This window comes from Doryrhamphus excisus, chromosome 16, assembly GCF_030265055.1.
Source record: "Doryrhamphus excisus isolate RoL2022-K1 chromosome 16, RoL_Dexc_1.0, whole genome shotgun sequence".
Lineage (NCBI taxonomy): Eukaryota > Metazoa > Chordata > Actinopteri > Syngnathiformes > Syngnathidae > Doryrhamphus > Doryrhamphus excisus.
The window spans coordinates 12,674,576-12,698,641 of NC_080481.1; the positions used below are offsets into that span (position 1 = coordinate 12,674,576).

The window sequence follows — 24,066 nt, forward strand, 5'->3', positions numbered from 1 at the left end:
AAAAAAAAAAAATTGTGTGTTTTGGTCTGGCACCTCTCATCAAAACAAAAGAAAGATTCATTCATTCATTCATTTTCTACCACTTTTTCCCTCACAAAAAAGCGGGGGTGCTGGAGCCTATCCCAGCTGTCTTTGGGGTACACCCTGGACTGGTCGCCAGCCAATCACAGACATTACTAGTTATTAAACTGTAAAAAAAAAAAAAATGTGTGTTTTGGTCTGGCACCTCTCATCAAAACAAAAGAAAGATTCATTCATTCATTCATTTTGTACCGCTTTTTCCTCACAAGGTTCGCGGGGGTGCTGGAGCCTATCCCAGCTGTCTTTGGGGTACACCCTGGACTGGTCGGCAGCCAGACATTACTAGTTATTAAACTTTAATTCATTCATTTTCCACCACTTTTCCTCACGAGGATCGTGGGGGGTGCTGGAGCCTATCCCAGCTGTCTTCGGGCGAGAGGCGGGGTATACCCTGGACTGGTGGCAAGCCAATCACAGACATTACTAGTTATTAAACTGTAAAAAAAAAAAAAAAATGTGTGTTTTGGTCTGACACCTCTCATCAAAACAAAACAAAAGATTGAGAAAATAATTGTCCAGTTAGCACCAGGTACCATTAATAAACACATGATAACTTTTACTATACATGTTGTGTATATAACATATACAGGATGCCTGGTTGCTGTTGTATGCCAATGTATGACAGTCACATTGTCAACAATCATCCTCTGTTGTGTCACATTTATGAATCTAAATATTCTGTGACTTACATTAAGTGTCATTGTGGAAATGTGGTCATATTTATCTTGGTAGTCTTTTTATAGCTGTCCTTTTAAACATGTAAAAAGTCTTGTATGTGTCGGCCTTATGATTGGCTGGTCATCTGTCAAGGCTGCACCCCACCCAGTGCCGGCTAGGTTTGATTCCTTCTCCTTGTGGTAATGACGGACGTGAAGGAAGTATATTCACAGCTGTGTGTATGATTCAGTGGTATTTTTTTTTTTCATTGGAATATTCCAATCACTGGGTGTAACGCATTACATCTTGCATGCATTCATATTGTACCCATGACTGTGTTGTTTCAATAGAATGATTAGAGTCATTCAAAACAGCCTCTCCCAGCTGCTGAACTGGGATTCACCCTCCCCGAGTGCGGACTTCCCATTGAGAGCAATGTGATTGTTGGACTCGAGCCCAACTTTTACGAGGACCACATCTTTATCTCTTTGGTTCTCTTCTCGTTCTCGGATTGAATCCAAAAGCAGAGGCCCTGCCCATCACTGTCAGGGATCACATGAGTAGACGATGGATCCAAACAGACCTAACAAAGAGGAAGCGGAGTGCAGAGAGCAGAAGGAGTTGTAGTGGGTGGAGTGCTTTTGTTCAGAAGAGGGGTGATTCTTCTTCTGCTATACATACAGGGTTGTTACCTTACTTGGTCATCAGGCGTCAGCTGGCGAGGGCAGCGACTTGGAGTGGGACTCAAACCTAAAAGCAGAGAAAAAGAATCTCTTTGTGGGATATTGCATGGAAAGGGAAGGATGAGGGTTGTAATTTGTGGTGGAAGGGAGTGAACTCCAACTCGATTTCCTTTGGTCAGTTCTCTACAGTGTTTTTTATTTTTTTTTAGTTTTTTTTTTTGGGGAAAAACACCCAACCATGCACATTTTTGGGGGGTATGTCTGAGGTCTCCGGTGATGTCACTACAGTGTGGAATGCAATGTGGAAGTACTGCATTTCCAGCAGAACTATAAGGTAGGGGACCATCTGGCGTGTGGACCCGTGGGCTTGTTATTTTCTGACTGACCGCAGCAGTTCTGACGAATACGATGCATTTAAAAACCGCTGGAATGCAAGGATGTTCGGAAACCGCACTTCTTATTTTATTGACACATGTATTTCAGTATAGAATATTGCTTGTCTTCCACAGCATTTGGCATCATCCACTCATCCTGTTTTCTGTATATCTCCCATTTTCTCTTAATACATGTTAATATTAATTGTTGATTTTGTTTGAACATGCATACAAGTTAAAATTGAACACATCACATAATTCATATCACAGTTCCACATGTCCAGAAGGAATAAAAAAAAAAAGTGCATCTTATTTAATTCATTCCACATCTGTTGCAGTACATTTATTCACTTCCTGTTCACGAGTACTACTAATACAAAAAACATGAGCGCACAGTGACTTTCCGAACACCTTGTATATCATATAAGATGTGCAGAGAACAGTTAAGACATTGTCAAGGTCTTTTGGGACAGTCTACCTTATCAAACATGTGGTTGATAAAACGCCCTGAGAATAATCAGTTCCCTTAAGCCTTATTATCTTTTTTTTTTTTTACCTTTCACTTGGGGTCACATTGTGCAGATTGAATGAATGACAAAATCCAAAACAAAACCTTTAAAAAATTATTTCACATATTTATGCAACTTGCACAATTTATTTGTAGTTTTGTGGTACATTTAATTGTCTTTTTAGAAATAAGTCAGCATGAGTTGTGTCTTGTTTATTTTGGGCTAAACTGCTTTCATGATATATCAATATTTGTTTTTGACCTATGCAAACACTTCGTTTGTCATGTTCCTGTGGCAATAATGGTATATTACATCATGCGGTGGAGCTCGCTGGTCTTTATCCATCATGTCAGTTGGAGGTATAGTCAAAAATGATGATGGTTGAAGACAATAACCACTTATGGATAATTTATGGCCTTAAAATGTGTCAAATTCTTTGATATACCATATATATGTGTGTGTATCTTGTATCTTTTACACAAAACTGTGGTGAGACCAGCCATGTTGACAGGAAGCAGAACTTGATATAGCAGAAATGCAAATGCTGAGGTTCTCATTGGGAGTGACCAGGATGGATAGGATCAGGAACGAGTACATCAGAGGGACATTACATGTTAGATGCCTTGGAGATAAAGTCAGTGAGGCCAGACTGAGATGGTTCGGACAAAGTTTGGAGATAGTGAATATATTGGTAGAAGGATGCTGCGTTTAGAGCTGCCAGGTAGGAGATGTAGAGGAAGATCAACGAGGAGGTTTATGGATGTAGTGAAGGAGGACATGAGGGGAGATTGATTTACTGTGACGACCCCTGAAGGGAAAAGCCGAAAGAGAAAGAAGAAAAAGTGTGTGTGTGTGTGTGTGTATTAGGGCTGTCAATCAATGAAAATATTTGATTTTGATTAATCACATTTTTGTCCATAGTTAACTGAATTAATCGCACATATACATTTTTATATATAATACGTAAGGAGTAGGGCGGCATGACGGTCGAGCGGTTAGCGCGCAGACCTCACAGCTAGGAGACCAGGGTTCAATTCCACCCTCGGAATGTTCTCCCCGTGCATGCGTGGGTTTTCTCCGGGTACTCCGGTTTCCTCCCACATTCCAAAAACATGCTAGGTTAATTGGCGACTCCAAATTGTCCATAGGTATGAATGTGAGTGTGAATGGTTGTTTGTCTATATGTGCCCTGTGATTGGCTGGCGACCAGTCCAGGGTGTACCCCGCCTCTCGCCCAAAGACAGCTGGGATAGGCTCCAGCATCCCCCGTGTCCCTCATGATGATAAGCAGTAGAAAATGAATGAATGAATATATTAGTTATTGGGCTGTATGGCGGACCGAGTGGTTAGCACGCAGGTCTCACAGCTAAGAAACCCGAGTTCAATTCCACCCTCAGCCTATATGTTTGCATGTTCTCCCCGTGCATGCGTGGGTTTTCTCCTGGTACTCCGGTTTCCTCTCACATTCCAAAAACATGCTAGGTTAATTGGCGCCGCCATAGGTATGAATGTGAGTGTGAATGGTTGTTTGTCTATATGTGCCCTGTGATTGACTGGCGACCAGTCCAGGGTGTACCCCGCCTCTCGCCCAAAGACAGCTGGGATAGACTCCAGCAACCCCCGCGACCCTCGTGAGGAAAAGCGGTAGAAAATGAATGAAAGTAAAGAGTAATTCTGTTATTAATGTAATTACGGTTATGAATTGTGTTTAATTTACTGTCCACCAATCTTGTACACTTGGTGTACAATTTTGGGCTAAAAAAAGATAAACACAATTTGGCATACTATTATTGAATGAAATGGTGTGTTCAAATGTCGGACTAGCACCGTATGTTTATATGCCACTGGCATAACCATTCAGTTAAAACTCACTTGATAACATCAAGTTTTGACCCAGACAGGACTCTAACTGAAACAGCGCACCACCTGATCCATCTGTCATTCGAGTGTGTCAGACCGCATTACTTATTTACGATATGGCTCTCGAGCTGGTCAGCGGTGCCACCTTATCCCACAGTGAACATATCGGGGACCGGACTATTGCAGGACTAAGTCGTATCTAGGAAGTTTGGAACACCTCCTGACCAATCAGCACTGCTTCATAGGTAAACCACTTACAAGACTTTTAATACTGGGATGTACTGATGATTTGGAGAAGACACCGGCCCCCATGGTTTGTTGCTTTGGCTGGATCAGACTTTTTTCGGAGGGATATGGGGGAGGGGCTGGGAAAGAGGAAGTGCTAGTCATGGAAACACGGTGATCTGCCAAGGCGAGCTTGCATTTCCACTGCGGTGACAGAAAAATATTCTTTTTGGGTGGAAAAGCTTAGACGTCTCTCGCATGGAAGATAAAATGTTGTGATGTGAAGCGGCCATAATGGTGGTTCTTGAGTTGGTGTGGCTTCCAAATCTTACTAATATATCTTTGTAATTATAGTATTTATGTGTTGAGGGGAACCACAATGGTGAGAAACCAAATGTGTACTCTTGGTATCCAGTGAGACTTTTTGTTCGGAATTGTAGAATTTGCAAGTGCTTATCTGGTGGAAAATAGGTTTACATTGGGAATCCTTTGTCTGTTTCCATGGTTGCTTCCAGAGAGGGATGCACCGGTTTGCATCTTTTAATTTATTTAGTCTGCCATTTGCTGTTACCCTCTGCAGTTTTTTATTCTTTCTTTTTGGAGACACGGCCTTGTTCAAGACAGTAGTTCTACCTAGTATACAAACTAAGAAGTAAATACATGTTTTATGCAGGCTACAGTGCTTTGTATTTTTAGACAAGCCTTTATTTTGGCTGCCCCGTCCCTCTGGAACTTCTTCCCTGCACCCGCCCATCACTTCACTGACCTGTCCACCTTTAAGACTCATCTGTTCAAACTTGCTTATAATATTCAGTACTCCCATGTCACTGAGTGCTTTGCTGTATCAGGGGCGTAAAGAGTAAGTCCATGCTAGTAAATGATGTTCTTCATTGTTGTCTTTGTGGAAAATGCTTCCTCTTCTTTGGCTTATTATCTTTTTCCTTCCGATGGTGCTGAAATATGATAAATGCTTTAATGACCATGTAGGCCAGCTTGAGAACCAAACACAGTCAGTCTCCCATGGCTGCAGGTTTCCTTTCTACGGGAACTTTGCTGCAGTAGCTACACATCTCACGTTGGGCTGAACACCGTTTGAAATGCTAATCATCTGAGGATGCCAGTTTGTTTTTGTTTAAGACAGATGCCCCCCGTGGCGAGACTGATTTTTTTTTTTATGTTTCCAAGCGTATGGTGACAAAAGAGAATGCAAACCACAATTAAAATGGTTCAGTATTTAAAACAAGAAAACGCTTGTGTGTGTCATTGCTGTAAAATGTCCACGTATGCTGTGTTTTTTTTTTTTTAATGGGCGTGTGGTTTGAAAACATGAAAACAGCCTTTTTGGGCTTTTTTTGTGCTGTTATACTACTTTCGATGACATATTCCCTTGCATCTCCTCGCGGCGCCTGCCTGCAGAATAATGAGGGTGTGTGCTGCATTAACTTATGTAATGGCGAGCGAGGGGAGAGGAGGGGCGCAGAGGGATGGGGGTGGGGGGTGGGGGTGGGTTAGTGAGGTAGGATTGGGGGTGAGTTACAGAGGGAGAAGTGCGATGAGCTCATGCTTGCTGCACTGCAGCTCTTATATGTACACAGTGCCCCTTGTGGTCTTTTTGCCAAACTGCACTATTTTTGCACTGTTAATGAATAATTTACTTTCAGCTGAGCCCCCCCCCCCCCCCCCCCCCCCCCCCACACACTCTCATTTTGTATGTCTGTGTGTGGCAGACAGGATATTTACTCCTTTAAATGGAAAAGGTGCCTTATGTGGGACCTTTTGTTATGCTGTTAAATACATTGATGCACTATTGTTATGTCATGCAAGCATTAGAATAACCCGCACCACTTTGAGTGGAGCGCCACTTTGACAGGAAGCACTATGTGTGATTACATGGATGTTGTTGACATTGTAAACTATTGGTGCTGTGATTTAGTGAAAATGGCGCATGTCGCTGCATGAAATTAGGACATGTTGGAGGCGTCTGGGAGCCTGCTTGATAAACAGTCATTAAACTTAAATGTTTATCCTGATTGTGCTAATTGCTGTGTGTGTGTGTGTGTGTGTGTGTGTGTGTGTGTTTGTGTAATTGCCGGCAGCAACACTTCTATATCTTCTTAGGCTTGGATTTTCTTTTTTGACCAGCCTCAGCCGGTTGCCTTGACAACTGGCCTCTGTGGTCTGTGCACGTGCATGCAATTGTGATAAATCCTACTTTCAATATTCGTGTCGTCCTCCGTACAGACACACCTATTGTCCGCATCACTTAAGCGTTGTTGTTTGTCATGATATCATTAACCGAGGCTCTTTCATATAATGACTATTAATTGATTTTTTTTTTTTAGGCCACAATTAACAACAGAGGATGACTCAGTAGTTGACGGGACTTGAAGTATTGATTCCTGCACCCTACACCGGGTGTCAAGGATCTTTTCACGGGCCCTGTCCAAATAAGAGGCAGTTAAAGCTGACATTGGCTGACAGAAGAGAGATAACGCTGTGCATTTGGACTCAAATATGTCCGCCTGCAGTTGAAAGGAGCTCCTAGAGATGATAAAGTTGCTCTAATCCTTTCTTTCTCCCTTGCTGGAGTACAAAACAATAGTAGTACATGTGTCCTTTACCTGTTCTTCATATAGAAATAGGCTTTCCATCAGTCTTGTAGCACCTCCATTCTTGCTCTGAAATGCATGACCAGTACAACAGCACCATCTGTTGGTTGATTCAGGTGTTAAAAAAAATTCTCTTGGGTCTACCCCCCCTTGGGCTGAAGTCCGATGTTAAACTCCCTCGCACAGCAGGGTCAGCTCTTTTACTTTCTAGTAAAAGAGGTTTGAAAGTTAGTCGTCAAACTTGTCTTAACTGCTAATGGCCGCCCGCTCGATGGATTTGAAGGGCTCCACTGTGAGGAAGTCAAGGGCGGAGAGCTGAGAAATTAAACAGTCAAACAAATGATCAAGACTGTGAGCAAAGACAAATGGAGGCAGTTGGGGGTGCTTTCACCTCGTCAGGATGGACTGGGACCTTATCGGAGACGCTTTAGAGCGGCGGTAGGCAATTATTTTGACCTGCGAGTTAAAAAAATGAAATGCTTTGTATATATATGGTCGTCCCTCGCCACATTGCGGTTCGAATTTTGCTGCTTTAATGTTGCACGGTTTTCCAGAAACATATCCCACTGTTTCATAGTTGACTACGGCCTATTCGTTTTTAGAAAAGGTATCTTTAAGCAAAGAATACAATTTTCAAACATAAAAACGGCTAAATTAGCTTAAATAATGGACAGAGTGGTCAGCATGGTGACCACACAGTCAAAAGATCGGGAAGACCTGGGCTTGAATCCCGGCTCAGTCATCTCTGTATGGAGTTTCCGGTTTCCTCCCACATTCCAAAAACATGCTAGGTTAATTGGCGACTCCAAATTGTCCATAGGTATGAATGTGAGCTAAAATACAAATACTGTTTGAAGACGCATTCAAAGAACATTGTGATGAAATGTAGTATCCTACACTGGTCACTAGGTGTCACTAATGTTACTTTAATGTTAGGTGAACCATTCCAGTAGCCACATTTACATGAGGAGTTTTTCTCTTTCCGAATGGAATCTTTCCGACTGACCTTTCCGAAAACAATGGTATACATGGACAGGAATATTCCAATCTCTTGTGTACATGTGCCTTTTTAATCAAACAGAATAGTCAAAGGGGCATGCACAGTAAAACGAGAATATTAACCTCATGTGATACCGACTTCCCCGAGTTTTTCTTTCACTTGTTGGAATAACTCTGTATTGAGAGTTTTTCGTTTGTCCAGTCTTGAAATTAGTTTGGATCAAAAACAAAATTTCCGCAGCAGTCCAGTGCCGATTGCTGGCCTCCATTTTTAAAACTGAAGAACGTCTCGAGCTACGTGTTACGTCATATTTGAGCATGCGCTGAAAGAACGTACCAGGAATACATTTAAACAGGAAAAGAGTAAATTCAATCTTATGTTATAATTAAAATTGGGACATGTTTTATATAGATATATATTTTCTTTTTTAATAAAACTGGACTTGTGAATAAAGTATAGAAGGGTTTAGATTCTGTTCCACAGGTGGTGGCAATGCACACAAAAGTTGCTTGTCAACCGCCAATTAACAACAGAAGAAGAAAAACACGACGAAGAACGTACAAGATACCTCAATCGGATTAGGGAAAGGAATATTCCACCCCTGTGAATCCGATTGTATATTCATTCGGATTGGCACTTTTATTTCGGAATGAGGCATATACAAATGTTACATTCTTTCCGTTTGAGCGAATAAACCGAATGCAATTGGAATATTTGGGTCCATGTATACGTGGCTATTGTCAGACTTCTTACTTTGTGGAAATTAATTTACCACAGTCAGGTCTGGAACCAATTAACCGAGATAGAAGAGAGATTACAGTATATGCACACACTTTTACACATTATTATTATTATTAATATAGCAGACCGTTCGTCTTTTTGTAGCTATAAAAGTGTCATGCAGTCTGCAGTGTGTGTACTTGGGTATGTTTTTCCAATATTATAATATGAACTACAAAACAGTGAATATCATGCATATATGAATGCCCCTTCTTTATTTCCACGAAAACCTCCTCATGTTTTGCTTCATGGCAAAACTGCGACACATATGGCGAAACATGACACCCAAATGTCTGATAAATTATCACCTTTTTGCAGAACTGTCAAAAAACACCTTCTTCTGTGTCTCCCTCCGTCACGATTCTCACATGCTACCTCCTTTGTAAACACACCCCCAGCCACTCGGCTTCATATCATTGCCTTGTCTTTCTGCCGCAGTCCCTATGATTACCATAATGACCAGTATATCACACCAGGAATCCACACTATCAAATGTAGACATGTTTTGTTTAGGGCGGCTAACCGTACCCAGCTGGTTCGAGCCGGTCAATATGTGGGCTGGAATATGAAATGCCACAATCCACATTATTTTATTAGTTCTGGTGCTTAGATGTTGTCCGACCACATGAGCTCGTAAAAGGGCTCAGATTTCTCCCCCCCCTTGGCACCACGTGTCCTGAGGAGCGAGAAAGAAATACTCGCACACATACTCACAATTGTTGACCTTGCAGAACCATTGCCGCTGCATGCAGACTCTGTGTGGACGTGTCCTACACTCAAAGCACATAAATCAAGACAGCTGCTGAATAAATGAGCAGGAAGCTTCAAAAGAATGGATGGGTAGCTCGGATCCAGAGACACAGCTGAGCCCAATGGAGAGTGAGGGAAGTGGAGGGGGGGGGTTGCACTCTTTTCATTGACGTTTAGGAGAATGTGCTGATTAGTGCAGTACAAACCAGTCAAACGCTGCTGGTCGGTGGTGGTGGTGCATGGCGTAGCTCTCCTCTAACCACAGTCACCTTGGTCTAGTCTGGTTTAGAACTGGTAGCAATTTGTGATCCTGGCCCAGATCAGGTTGCAGACATACGGTCCAACCAGGAGACAGCTGAGTGAAGGTAGGTGGAATCTCTCCTATGTGTGTGTGTGGGGGGGGGGTAAACAGTGTTGTCTGACCATGCAAATATGTGCTTGCATGAGCGCCAACTTCATTGTTGCTATATTTTTACTATTTAGCATGTTTCAGTCATTTTAACTATACACAAATAAAAAAGGACATGGGAAGTTTTACATTTACAGCATCAACCTCATGTCATAATCATTTATATTATGGAAGTACGAGATGATTAGACTATTGTTGTTAAGGCTATCATGTTGCTTGTGCATGCTCCCAGCAATCAGTGTTATGAATTCTCACCATAGTTCAACTTCCTAACTTAGCGTGACATCATGATAACCTGCTTTCGTGCATGCTAAAAAGTCTTCACACTATCACTTTAGGTTGAATAGAAATTGCAATGCACTTCATCTCTCGTGCAAAAGTCCTTAGCGGCCTTTTAGCTTTGACTTTCTGTTATTCCAGTGTCTGAACTGATCATCACTCCCAACCTTAATTTCCCAAAACACATTCCTCTTGATTATCCCGCTCCTGTGAGGCATCCTGTTGACATCTTTTTTTTATTTATTTATTTTTTTTTTTTACAATAAAAACCAACGCAGTATCGACACATGATGACCACAGATTTTGTTTGCAGCAATTGTTTACTGGAATCTCGCTCCAACTGAACCTACTCTCATTAGAGTAGCAACAGAATGGAGTGCTCAGCAAGGCAGTCATTAGAGCCAATTAGATGCAAAGAGCGTGAGACTGACTGTATTGCATGCATGCGTGAACTTTTCTTTGGCTGGGCTCGCCTCTGTGCTGTTTTATTTTAATGATGCAACATGTTGGTTATGTGGGGTACACCAATGCGCCTTTTGGAACACTTAAGCACCGTGCAGCAACTCATTTGTATAAGAGTCAATAGGTTAAGGTCTTTCATGAAAATGTTGGCGCTTGCAACTTTCTTTGGCTCCATGGTGGGTTATTTTGAAGCAGTGAAGCAGGGACTTAAGTGTGTTACTTTGCAAAGATCTACAGAGTCAACCACTGATGACATCATAGACCGGTGAATTGACCTGGAGGATATTGACTTTTGGTTTCGCTTTCCATTGCATGCCAATAGTTTTGTGATAAAATGCCTGTTTACAACTTCTAAATACACGTCTTGACATTACTTTAAATATAAAATAACACCCAGTAGTCATCTTTACGGCGCCAAGAAAGAAGAATTTTGTGTCAGTCATAGATGGCCACATGGGTGTCACAGACACTCAATATAACCTTTTGTTTGACAGCAGGAATCCTTGGGATGGTTGATTGTAATGACAGAATAAGGCCAATGCATTCACCGCCAAAGAGCTACCCTTGAGTTGACTGTTTTGTAGGAGAGCAAGTGGTTTGCATGTTGGCTAAGACCTGGGTTCGAATCTCTGTGTGGAGTTTGCATGTTCTTCCCATGCGTCCTTTGGTTTTCTCCACATAATCCAGTTTCCTCCCACATTCAAAAAAAACCCCATTGTCCATAGGTATGAATGATTGTTTGGCGACCCTAGTGAGGATAAGCGGCATAGAAAATAGTAATAGTAAAGTAAGCCGATTCCCTGGGGAACTATCCTGCTGGCTGAGAGGACGGGGCGCTCGTATAAGTAATTGAAGGGTCTACAAATCGATGGCCCATGCAGCAAAGACCTGGATTATACTTTTGGGTCAATAATATAGAAAGCTTTGTGGAGCAAGCAACTGCTGCACTACATTTCAAGCCCATTTCTCTTTAATGACAACAATTGGCCTGTTCCAGGTAAGGTGCACATGTACATTTATGATATGGATGACTGATTACCAAGTTGGCCCCTGGAGAACTTATGTGCTTACTTGGAATGTCCAATCATCTTCGGTTTCATGTGAATTAAAGTATTAGCCAGGGTTTGTTGTTTGCCATAGAATTTTAATCTATAGATTGATGGAATTGAACTTATGTGGCTTTCTTGTGTTGATCTGGTTTGCTAAAGCCCTGCCTCACATCCTTCCTCTTTGCATATGTTGAAATATATATAACATCTGCTGAATTGCAGAGACCGGGTTTTGTGGAAATGTGGTATGAATGGAACTTGCTCACTCAGGATATATTGTTCCACTGGAATACGTGTCTGAATCCATTCCTCAGCAGTCAGCTCGTGACCTGCAAAAGGAAAAAAAAAAAAGGAGTTCCTCCTCCCTGTGCTTTGTTCCTGTGCATTAAGGTGGATTGGGTCGAGTGCTTTATCTTTACTTTGCTCTTCAGGAAAAAAAACAAGGGAAGCAGTATTTCAACCTGTAATATTTAGAGCAGGGGTCTCAAACACGCGGCCCGCCGGCCAAATGTGGCCCGCAGGACACTAGTTTGAGGCCCCCGCCTTGATATGAAAGTTTGATATGGATGCTGTATGGTATCATGTACCCAGAAAAAATTATTACGTTTGATTAATGTTCATGTTAAAGGTTAAATAACTGTTAATAGTTATCCTCCGTATCGGTGTGGAAGTGGTAAGTTTTTGGCTATTTAACTTTAAAGGAAATAACTTGAAGGCTACCGTTTAGGTCGCTAGCTCTCTAGTTTGCGAGTTAGCATGTGTCTCAAGACCCTGCAGTTGCGCAATATGTTGTAAATAAAAAAAGAGTATAAATGTGACTATAGTCGTGTTTTGTCATGTCTACAGGGCTCTAATAATGCTTTGTTCATTTTAATCTGAAAAAAATAATTTGTCTACCCACCAACTATATGTGGTTTCTTGAGTTTTTATTATTTGCCGTTTTATTGTTATTGTTATATTTATTTATTTATTACTGATTGATTGATTTTCTTTATTCTTGATTTGTTTATTTATTTTTCATCTTATTTTGTGTAGAAAAATAAAAAGTAAGATATTTGGGAACAGTGGAATGTTTTATCAGAGCTTTTCTTGTAGAAAATCGAAACCAAAGCAAAGTTTATTCATTTTTCCGTTTTTAATAAATGTGTTTTTTTTTGTTGTTTTTTTTTTTTTTTGAAAACCTGATGCGACCCAGTCTCGCCCAGACCCTAGCTCCAGTGGCCCCCAAGTAAATTGAGTTTGAGACCCCTGATTTAGAGGGAGGAAAGTGTCTAGGTTCTAGAGATAACCTTAGCATTGCACTTGTGACCTTAAGCAAGGCATCAAAACCCGGTTGCTCAGTTTTTTAATCTACCAAACCTTAAATGTATAGACAACACCCCTATTACAAACATAGAAGGAAATCAACAGGAAAGCTGAGAATCATAATTTTCTCATTAATTCTACTTCCTTTGTGAAGGTGCCGTCAACTGTGGCATTCAATGAATATTTAAATAGAGCTGATTAAATCCGCATTACAGCAGGTGGAGTTACTCATCAATATTTCATTGATGCACTGTTTTTTGGCAACTCGTGAGTGACAGTTGCAGACCAATTTATTGTATCCCAACAGAGGGGAACCTAAAGAATACTTTTTGGACTCATAGATGCATCTTCAACCACAGTTAACTTCAGTCTTCTGTATAGATGGCATTGTCATTATTGCCAAATTAAATGTATTAAATTGCAAGTAATAATATTAATAGCTAGTAATTTACAACTTTTGGCCACCTGTTTAATTATCTATTTGTGTTCAGCTTGGGCCTCATCTTAATATACACACAACAAAAATATAAACGCTTTAGTTTTTGCTCCCATTTTTCACGAGATGGACTCATTCCAGATAAACAATATTACCATTTCTTTCAAATGTTGATTACAAATCTGTCTAAATATTCGATAGTGAGCACTTAATAATCCATCCCACCTCACAGGTGTGCCACATCAAGATGCTGATCTGGCATCCATGATTACTGCACAGGTGTACATTATACTGGCCACAATAAAAGGCCACTCTGATATGTGCAATTTTATCTCATGGCAAAATGCCACAGATGTTGCAAGCATTGAGGGAGCGTGTAATTGGCATTCTGGACACCAGGAATTTCAACCAGATCTGTTTCCCGTGCATTGAATTAATTTCCCAGTTCCCACTGATATCCAGCAACTTTGCACTGCCATTGAAGAGAAGTGGACCAGCATTCCACAGGCCACAATTGACTATTTCTTTCAAATGTTGATTACAAATCTGTCTAAATATTTGATAGTGAGCATTTAATAATCCATCCCTCCTCACAGGTGTGCCACATCAAGATGCTGATTTGACATCCATGATTACTGCACATGTGTACCTTATACTGGCCACAATAAAAGGTCACTCTGATATGTGCAATTTTGTCTCACGGCGAAATGCTACAGATGTTGCAAGCATTGAGGGAGCGTGTAATTGGCATGCTGAACAGCAGGAATGTCAACCAGATCTGTTTCTCGTGCATTGAATTCATTTCCCAGTTGATATCCAGCAACTTTGCACAGCCATTGAAGAGAAGTGGACTAACAAGCTGATAAACTCTATGCGAAGACGATGTGTTGCACTGCATGAGCCACTCATTTGGGCTCAATAGACATAATGTTTCCTTTATGAGCTGATGAGATGCCATGAAGGAGGCGATGGCTTGGGTTGGCTTAGGAGTCAAGTGTGGGAAAACTGTCTACGTTAACGTCCATGTCAATATGTGCAAGACATGCAAAACATGCAGCAGTCAGCAACACTACGTCATACTTGGCTGACAATTAAATCTTGTAAGGGATTTTGCACTGAATGAGCAGCAGCAACACATTCCACATCATCTACTATTTATCTGATCCCCGGTGAAGTAGGCAGTGAATGCAATTTGATTGGAACAGCAGTTATTCTCCTTGTAAGCCTTCCAGTCAATGTACCCGGGCTCATTGATGTGACTTAACTCATGGCTCGGAATTGATTGCATTTCCAGGCGGACACACACTCAGTCAAACAAAGGAAGAGATAATTCCGACAGGAACACACTGTGATATGTTTATTTTTTTTTAATTGTGTGGGATTTTGCTGACGGGTGGTGACTAGAAATCAGTACAGCAGAGGGGGCCAGATTGGGTTGGTGCTAATCATTTTGGGAGACGTCTGATGGTTGATTGGCCACCACGGTGCTTTTAGTTTGGGGACCAGATGGTGGCTCTTTTGGATTTTTTTTTTTTTTTTTGCTATGATATGCGTCATCGGTCTTTCAAACAACTTTAAAGAGATGATCATATTTTAATGTTCCCTAGATGATGCATTTTTTTTTTTTTATCCATTAGTGCTGACTCATGATAATGTATTCTTCCATCTGCAGGTTTTTTATAGACTTTTATAGAACCAAATACTTAATTGTAATTTGGGTGTCTATTTTTCAAAAACCTAAAACTATTGCTTAGCAAAGTGTCTCAATTTGTATTTTGGTTAATTTTTGGTTTGTTAGGATGTCATTTGTGCACAAAAATGAGCTATTACAGCCCCAGTCTTGAGCTCGAAATGAGACCTGTCCTTTCTAGTCTTTGAGCACCAGACTGGAGTGGTCCTCCTACCCAGTTCCAGGGTTATTTGAAATATAGATACTGTAATGTGTCCACCCTCTGCCATTTCTGTGTGGAGTTTGCATGTTCTCCCCGTGCATGCATGGGTTTTCTCCGGGTACTCCGGTTTCCTCCCACATTCCAAAAACATGCTAGGTTAATTAGTGACTCCAAATTGTCCATAGGTATGAATGTGAGTGGAATGGTTGTTTGTCTATATGTGCCCTGTGATTGGCTGGCGACCAGTCCAGGGTGTACCCCGCCTCTTGCCCCAAGACAGCTGGGATAGGCTCCAGCAACCCCCGTGACCCTCGTGAGGAAAAAGCGGTCGAAAATGAATGAATGAATAATGTAATGTGCCCTAAAATGCACTTAGCATATATAAGCATGTATAGTAATGTTAAATAAATGTTTTTGACTGCAATATTTGGGAAAAAAATTTTTGCGGGAAATATAATCGCTTCTAATTCATTGCTTCTGACTTGCATTGTCACGAAACAAACATGCCAAGGTGCTGAAACCAAAGCACAGAATGATTTCCTGTCTTCCTGCCTGTTTGGAGGCTGAAAATTAGGAAAACATACACACATGTGAATGTAATGTATTGAAGCTGGCAAAATAATCAAGTTAATTTTAATTTATAGTGTGATTAATTAATTTCTTATCATCTCGGGCCTAGTGCCCACGAAATGTTGATGATTCAAAGCTCAACACGTTTGTTTATGTTCCCTTTTTGGGCTTTAGTTTCTCTTTGGACGCTCATTTCCCTGTGTTGCTATTATCACCCACACATGTTTCTAATTTGTGTTGTGTCGATTTAGTTCAGGTGTGTGCTTCTCCCGTTGGTGGGATCGTTCTCATTTGTGTGCTAAGTTGCTGTTTTCCTGCAAAATCTTTATGAAAAGAATAAACTTTTTACCTGCACTTCATTGGTAAACATCATTGAGAGCGTCTCATTTAAATTGCTGCCCACTTCCTGCCTCGCAAATATACACCAGCCTCAAACAAATGTCCTTTGTGCTGTCATTGTTTCCTGCCCTTTTTGCTAGTGCTGCACTCCTACGCTCGCGTAAGGATTTCCGTGTAGATTGATGGAATGGGAGGGAAGTTCCAGGAATATCCAAACTGCCAAATAAATTATCTGACTTAATCATGTGTGCCACATATTATTTACACCATGGTTTTTTATAAACAGAGTCAAACAGGTGTGATCCCCCCCCCTAAAATAGAGCATTGCACCCACCCCCACACATATCCATCTCCCCTCCAGAAAAAGCTGCTCATTTCACATGCTGCCGTCTATGAATAACCCAGCCACCCTCCCAGTCTGCCACTATTCTAAGTCCGCCTGACCAAATGACATCATCACATACAGTATTTTCTCTTCCTGTATCTAAAATGCTTGTAATTTGACTTTCTGACCAGTGTGTGGCACTGTTTCCCCTGGTGGCTAGTTGTATGACTGCTTCACATCCCTGTGGGGCCTGTTTTGTCATTCTGGCTCCAGTGCCACACTCCTATAACCACTTTAGTTATTTATACCCGCTGTGGTCTTTATCGCATTTCCAGACAAGGCTGCAATGACTGAAAGCCACAGAAGGTACTGTACTGTTACTGTGGAGACGTTGCAGTGACGAGATGACATCAGCAGTTTATTCATGTGTTAATCTCGCTCATAGAGTGGACTAGATCAACTCGGCATGGGTCTATTTTTAGATCAGGCAGTTGTGCTTCTAGTGTGTTTCTGTGTTGGGGCGGGGCTTGGGGGGTAATAAGCTTCTGAGTAATTTGCTTGCTGGCAAGCAAGGGAAACCAAGAGGAAATTGCAGCAAAAGGACAAACAGTACCGACTCCTAATAACGGTACACCATACATAACCTCCAGATGTCTTTTATAGAGTGAGACAGATAGCATATGCATGCAATCGGGGGGTGCAGATTTGCCACCGTTTCAAAGCACTAACACATGGTAATGTTTTAATGCAGGGGTCTCAAACTTGCGGCCCCGAAGACGCTACTTTGAGGCCCCCACCTTGATACCAAAGTTTAATGTTGAAATGACAGCTTAAAGCTGTGTGCACACCGGACACAATTAAACATGATTTTGCCCCACCCATACTGTTACCCTACCCTGTTACCCCGCCCTGTTTTGCTTTGGATTAGCAATATGAAGCTAAAGGCTTATGACGCTGGGTACAAATAAATGCAGGAAATGATTTGGAATAAAACGGAAAAATACACGTCAAGATAAAGCATCTCATCAAACATGTTGTTAAAGTTACAACGCTGCTCCCAGATGGAACTGAATACGATGCTAACGTGCTAATTGGGTAAAATGATTAAGTTTCATTAATGTTCATATTAAAGGTTAAATAACTGTTAATACTGTACATTTGAATCTGAAAAAAATAATTTCTCTACCAACTGTATGTGGTTTCTTACGTTTTATTATTATTTTACTTATTTATTACTGATTGATTGATTTATTGTCTTTATTCTTAATTTGTTTATTTTTTTAATCTTATTTTGTGTATAGAAAAATAAAAACAGAACAGTGGAATGTTTTATCAGATATTTTGGTGTGGAAAACCGGAACCAAAGTACTGAAAAAGTGTAGGGTATAGCAGAAGCAAAAGCATTGAAGATATTTTTTTCCAGTTTTTAATAAATGCGTTTTGGGTTTTTTTTGGAAAACCTGATGCGGCCCGGCTTCACCCAGAACCTAGCTCCGGTGGCCCCCAGGTAAATTGAGTTTGAGACCCCTGTGTAACTCAATGTAACTCAGCTTTGTAGTCACAAGATGCAAACAGTCCTTAAACAGGAAAGATCATTCCTTGTTCAAAAGGCACTATCTTTGAGCTGAACCCCACCTGACCGGCATATGTGTTCGGAATGTCAGCGGAACAAAACCCTCTTAGATACAACATGCACTAAATTCCACACCGGAAAAACTGGTGAACTTAACGTGGATCCAGTTTTGGAGTTAGCCAGGTCACGTTTCATCACTGTGAGAAGATGCTTGTGTTGTGGTTTGGCCCCGTCTGTACTTCACAGATGTTTGATACCGGTTATTGAAAGGGAACAAAGAAGTTGTGATTCTGAACTTTTGTGATGCGTCTGCTAAACCTGGAAGATGTTAAAACAATCCATGCGTTACGCTAGAGCATAGATTTGCAAGCAGCAATTACCTTCTGATCTAAGGCTTTTTGTTGGCAAGCTCCGAAACCTCTCACTGACTTTTTTTTTTTTCTATGAGACTTATTTTCAGTTTACTCGATCCATGTTCTCATGTGGCGCGAACAGGAGAGAAGGCTCTCAGACATCACATGCTATCGATGAGCTTTGATCGGTCCCTTTTGGATCCCAACAGGCAGCTCATCTCCACAAGCCTCGCTGTCGGATGGCCTTGCCGTCGTCTATCCTTTAATTACTCTCATTTCAGCTCTATTTTTAATGCATATCTGCTGCCACATGCTGTTTATGCACATGTAGTCTTTGTTCTCCAGGATAAGAATGATGGTTTTCTTCCTGCTATACGGTCGTCTGAGCATGCTTTTGTATCAAACTATGACATCAGGCATTCTAATTGTTTCCAGACCAGGCGAGGCTTAAGTTTTCCTATTTATTTTCCATTCCTTAGCACAGGTCCCAGACAGATAATGTTAAAGGGGGGGGGGGGGCATGATCTCATGTCGACAGTTTAAGAAGTGCCAAACTCTTTTTGTGACCCAAGTTTCCAGGAAGCTACGTGCTTCCGCTGCCATTTCCTGTTATCTTTTGCTGCACCGTTTGATTTAATTCTCTTTGCAGTCTAATACATTATAGAGCTGCATCTCTTTACTCATAGCTGACCTTCATGTGCCTTCTTCATTTGGTGCCAGGAGTACTCGTTTACTTCATGAAAGAAAAGAAGGGAGGACTCTCCATCATATGGAAGTGTGGGCTTGGGGGCAGGGCGAAGGGGGGGTGAAACGGGAACAGAAATGCAGAGCGACCATATGTATTGAGTTTTCAGAAATGCTGTTTTATGAGCCAGGGCCTCTGCTTGGAATTTTCAGTGACATCATTCCATAGCCAAGAAGTATGGATGCAGAACCCAGGAGATGGAGTTTGCCTTTTCCAGACGGGATGACTAGGCATGGTTGGAAGACGGAGAATTCCACTGTAGTAGTCGCTAACAATCCAATACATCGGATTTACCTTCAATTTTATCATTGTTGCAGAGCTTTCCGGACAGAATTTTCACTGAAACATTTATAACAGGGGCGGGGCTTATAAATGTCAAAATGACGCTCTGATATTTCTTGTTATTGCTGGTTTTCTGATCCTAGTTGTCTTTTAAGATAAGATAAGATATGCCTTTATTTGTCCCTCAGTGGAGAAATTTGCATTGCACAGCAGCAAAGAGGACAAAAAAATAACAATAACAATATAAAAATAAACAATATAAACAACCTAAAAGTATTAACAAGTTTCCCAGGATTATATACAAATACAGTTTAAGATAATATGAAATGTATGAAATATATGACCAGTATATATCTTATTTTCTGGACTATAAGTCGACCCGGAGTATAACTCGCACAAGGCCAAAAATGCATAATTAGGTAGAAAAAACATACATAAGTCGCATTTTTTGCGGGTAATTTATTTTACAAACTACTTGACCAAAACAGACATTACATCATCTTGGAAGGCAAGTTATAACATTAATGACATTAACATTAATTAACATAACAATTGTTTTCATTTATAATTCGCTCTGGAGTATAAGTCGCAGGAACAGCCAACCTATGAAAAAAAGTACAACTTATAGTCCGGAAAATACGATACATTATGAGATCTTGCTAGCGAATTGAATATGAAATATGAGGCATTAGTATGAATAATATTGCACATGGAACTTGATCAGTGTTTTTATATTTTAGGATAACGTATTTTTTTCTATTGGGTAATGTTGTTTACAGACTTTGGTATTAAAGAGATTGAGAGTGAAAGGGTTGTGTGAGTAGCAAGATATGTAAGTTGACTCTTCGGGGGCTTTAGCATTAGCAGCTATAGTCTTTTGGGGGTTGAGATCCCCCCCCAAAAAATGGACGTCTCAGCCACGTAGTGCACATCATCACCATGACTCCTTTAGACTAACCTGTTCAAGTGTTTTGAAGTCGCCCACTAATTACACAAGCATAGACCGGTGCTCCTATAAACTTCCAGTTTCCTGTGCCTGTTGTCATTAGATGGAAAATACTTCAGGGGGGCAGTTTGCCCCCAACCCCCCTCTCTCCCCCTCTCTCTCTCTCTCTCAGGGGTGATTAGTCTTCAACTCTGTCTCCATAACAGAGTCTGTCAAAGGGGTCAACCGCCAGCGTGAATGCGGACGGACATTCTTGGGATCTTTGCAGAGATGCATGGTGTGTGAAATTGGTAACAAATGAAAAAAGAATAAAGTGCTACTCCACTGTTTTTTTTTATTTCATATTTTTGGAGATAAGACACTAAAGCCACTCTAGTTCTTTTCTTAGTTCTCATCACCGTTCAGCCTTGAGAGGTTCTATTAATAGAGCGACGTGCTTCAATCTCTACCCAATAAGATCAGCTAGTACATCACTTTATATGTTGTCTTTTTATTTTGTATCCCGCTCTTCTTTTCCCGGTTTTCCCATTCTTTGATAACGTTCCGGAAAATGGTTGATTGTCTTGCATCCTTTTTGCCTCCGGGTCATTTGCGTGTGTGTCCCTTCCCTTCAGGATGAGGGTTAGTTTTTTTTTTTTCATCGTCTTCTTTCTCGTTCTACCCAGCTACACTCACACCCCCTTGTCCTGTCCCGTGCTCTACTCCGCCCTCTTCCATAGCACTCAGGGGTCTGGCAAGAAACCCACACTCCCCCGGCGTCCCGAGCCTCCGCCCCCACACTCCTCACTGCCCGGCGTGACGAGGACACAGAGGAAGAAAGAGCAAATGAAAAGTGCTCTGTCAGTCAGATATTACCGACTGTCACTTACTGTAACACCGACCATGTCCGCCTACCTTCCACTGGGAGCAGTTTTTTCCTAGCCGAGGGATGGCTATGTCTATACGGAGCATGGAGCTACAGCCAGTAATACCAGATGGCACTTTGGAGATGTGTTTGTCCAGTAGAGAACGCTTCTAGGCGGCAATCAGGACTGTTGAGACGCTGATGTTTGGTATCCGCCAGCCATGTGGTGTTTGCAGTGTAACTCTGAGAAGACGCAGTCCCTGCTGGAATTGGAACTGAATGGCTGGTAAGAGAACTAGGAGTCAAATAGGAACCTGTTTTGTTTTTGCTGTAGTCCGTATGTTTGTGTGTGTGTGTGTGGGTGTCGTGTTGTCACTGGATGACTTTGACCTCATAAAGTCCTGTTTATTAAACAGCAGTGTGTTTTTAAAAGTGAGTTTTCCATTATCTACATTAATTTGACTTGTGTTTGGCTTTTGTTCGAATAAATTGAACATTTCACTTTGAATGGCTTTTCTGAGTCACTATATGTCGTCATGATGTGTTTAGTGTCACTGTACTGACTCCATATGCAAGTTGTGGATTGTTTTCCCTGCTCGGCTGAAGGGCATTCCTGTGGCGTGTCGCGTCCCTCCCGCTTCCTGGACATGACTGTGTGCTTTAAAAAAAAAAAAAATGTTATATCCTCAAGGGCAGGTGCTGAGAACACATGGAGAATGGTTTCATTATTCCACACTGGGAGATCATGACATCTGACGACTGTTGTTGTTGTTGTTGTTGAGTCTTGACAGGAGGGAGGAGGAGGCCTGCCTTGATGCAGACAGAATGAGGTCTGGTACTTAATTAGGGAGCTATATGGATATGCGATAACTTCTAGTAACAGGACAGCCCACTTTTTACAGATTTTCTCCACAATGCCTTCATTTCATGATAGAACACTCCGGGCAAAATCAGAACCATCCACAGCCAGTTCTTCTCAAGTAAACAGTGATGTCATATCTGTCAATGAACGTCACTATTTTTGGTATCTTTAGTTTTGTTTGTGTTTTTTTTTCTGTCTTGCAACTGTTTGGGGAGGATTACTTGAATAACACAGATGTTTGCTAATCTTGGTGGAGGGATGTTGTAATGCTGGAGAAAGGAAGTAAGGAATTAGTATGCCCATCATGAAGATTTATGCCAATATTGGAATTAAAATTAATATCGGACCATGTCGCTGCTGAGCTTTTGTATGACTTTTGCTTAAATTCTGAATCGGGTGACCTCTGAGTTTAGAGGTTGTAGAAATACCTTTTCAACACACCAAAAAATTAAATTGAATTAGTTCGAAAACTACCTTAACAATTTTCACAAACTGTAAAAACTTTTTTTTTTTAAGAAATTGGTGTTCTGACACCAAAAGATTCCTTATGTTATTAGTAAAATGCCACATCTGGACCGCATTCAGAGCCATTTGATATTAAACATCTGCATATACACATATTTAAGTGGAACACATCAAAAACATGAGTTATTAAAGCCAGTCCTGTATATGTACTTGAGAGTTGTGTAGCTCTGCAACACATTAAGAATTCAAAACCTTCCTGTTTTAATGGTTGAGGCTGACGCATTCATTCAAGATGCTTGTCAGTTTCGGATTTGTGGAGGTACCCAAAGTTTTTTTGCACTCCAGTCAACTTTGTTACAGTTCATTTTTAAGCATCCCAGTTTGGATCACGAGAGACTTGCTTTTCCTTTTATAGCCATTGCAAAGTAAGCTGTTGTGAATCTGTACCTACCAGCCTGGTTAGCATGTTGTGCGGTCTCGTACCCTCTCCACCTGAGGAACAAATTCCCCTTACGTGTGCTTGTGAGGGCCGCTGCAATGCATTTTTATTTATGAGCTCTCTGCAGAGAATGAACATCTGCTTTTGTTGTCTTTGGAAGGCACAAGTTGTCTGCGTGTGTCGGTCAAGAATTGTGATTTTGAGGTATTGCCAAGTGTCATGGAAAAAAAAAGTTCTTGTGTGAGTAGACAGACCAGGGCAGGGAACCTGGATTGCATTTGTATTTGTTTAACTTTTCAAGTTAAACTTCTTTAAGGGGACCTATTTTCTTACGTAATTAGAATGTTGTGTTCTCGTGTTAAACAATGCCAAAGTTTCAGATAGTGAGGTTTCCGCATTTGGAAGTGAACCCTGAAAAAAGTTTGGAATGGCTCTGAAAGCTCGGTTACAGAGGGCACTCTTAACACCGGCGATTGTGATGTCACAGATTGCCGGGCTTCCTTATACACTCTGCTTCTCTATTTACGATGTTAGCAATGTCTCCCAGGAAGTGTTTCTTCGGATGTACATTTGTTTACAATTCCTAACAAGTAAAACATCACGTCCAAGTAGTTGGAGTTCCTGATTCCCTACCAGCAAAAGTAAAATATTTTAATCTATCAACAGCATTTGACACTGGACTGTTTTATGAACATGGGCCGGTATGCAGTTGGACTAGCCGACAAACTTGCTGAAGCCTGACTCCTTTTCAACGTCACTTGGTCGTGTCGAAGAGTACTATTTATCAGTTTTAAATTGTATTTATTAAGTAATGGAACAAAAGAGGTGGTCTGCGTAGCAGTATAGAGTGTGCATACAGGGACCGGGTTGCAAATTACAAGCTTGCAAAGTCTGGAGTTGCTAACAGACACTTGCCACCAAAATCAGTGGCTCGATGCTTTACAAAACCTAATGATAAAAATC

At 41.1% G+C, this 24,066-nt stretch overlaps 1 protein-coding gene across 5 annotated transcripts in view; it reads left to right on the plus strand.

Annotated features, from left to right (window-relative positions):
- LOC131104650 (IQ motif and SEC7 domain-containing protein 1-like) overlaps nucleotides 1-24,066 on the plus strand; it is a 110,380-nt gene that overhangs the window by 67,150 nt on the left and 19,164 nt on the right. Inside the window, exon 1 of one of the 5 annotated variants that reach the window (XM_058052053.1) lies at nucleotides 20,892-21,623. The exons of the other annotated variants lie outside the window; for them this stretch is intronic. Coding sequence (XP_057908036.1) covers nucleotides 21,559-21,623 — 65 coding nt within the window. The 5' untranslated portion in view covers nucleotides 20,892-21,558. Of the gene's footprint in view, nucleotides 1-20,891; nucleotides 21,624-24,066 lie in introns of those variants that run through there. 5 annotated transcript variants of the gene reach the window in all.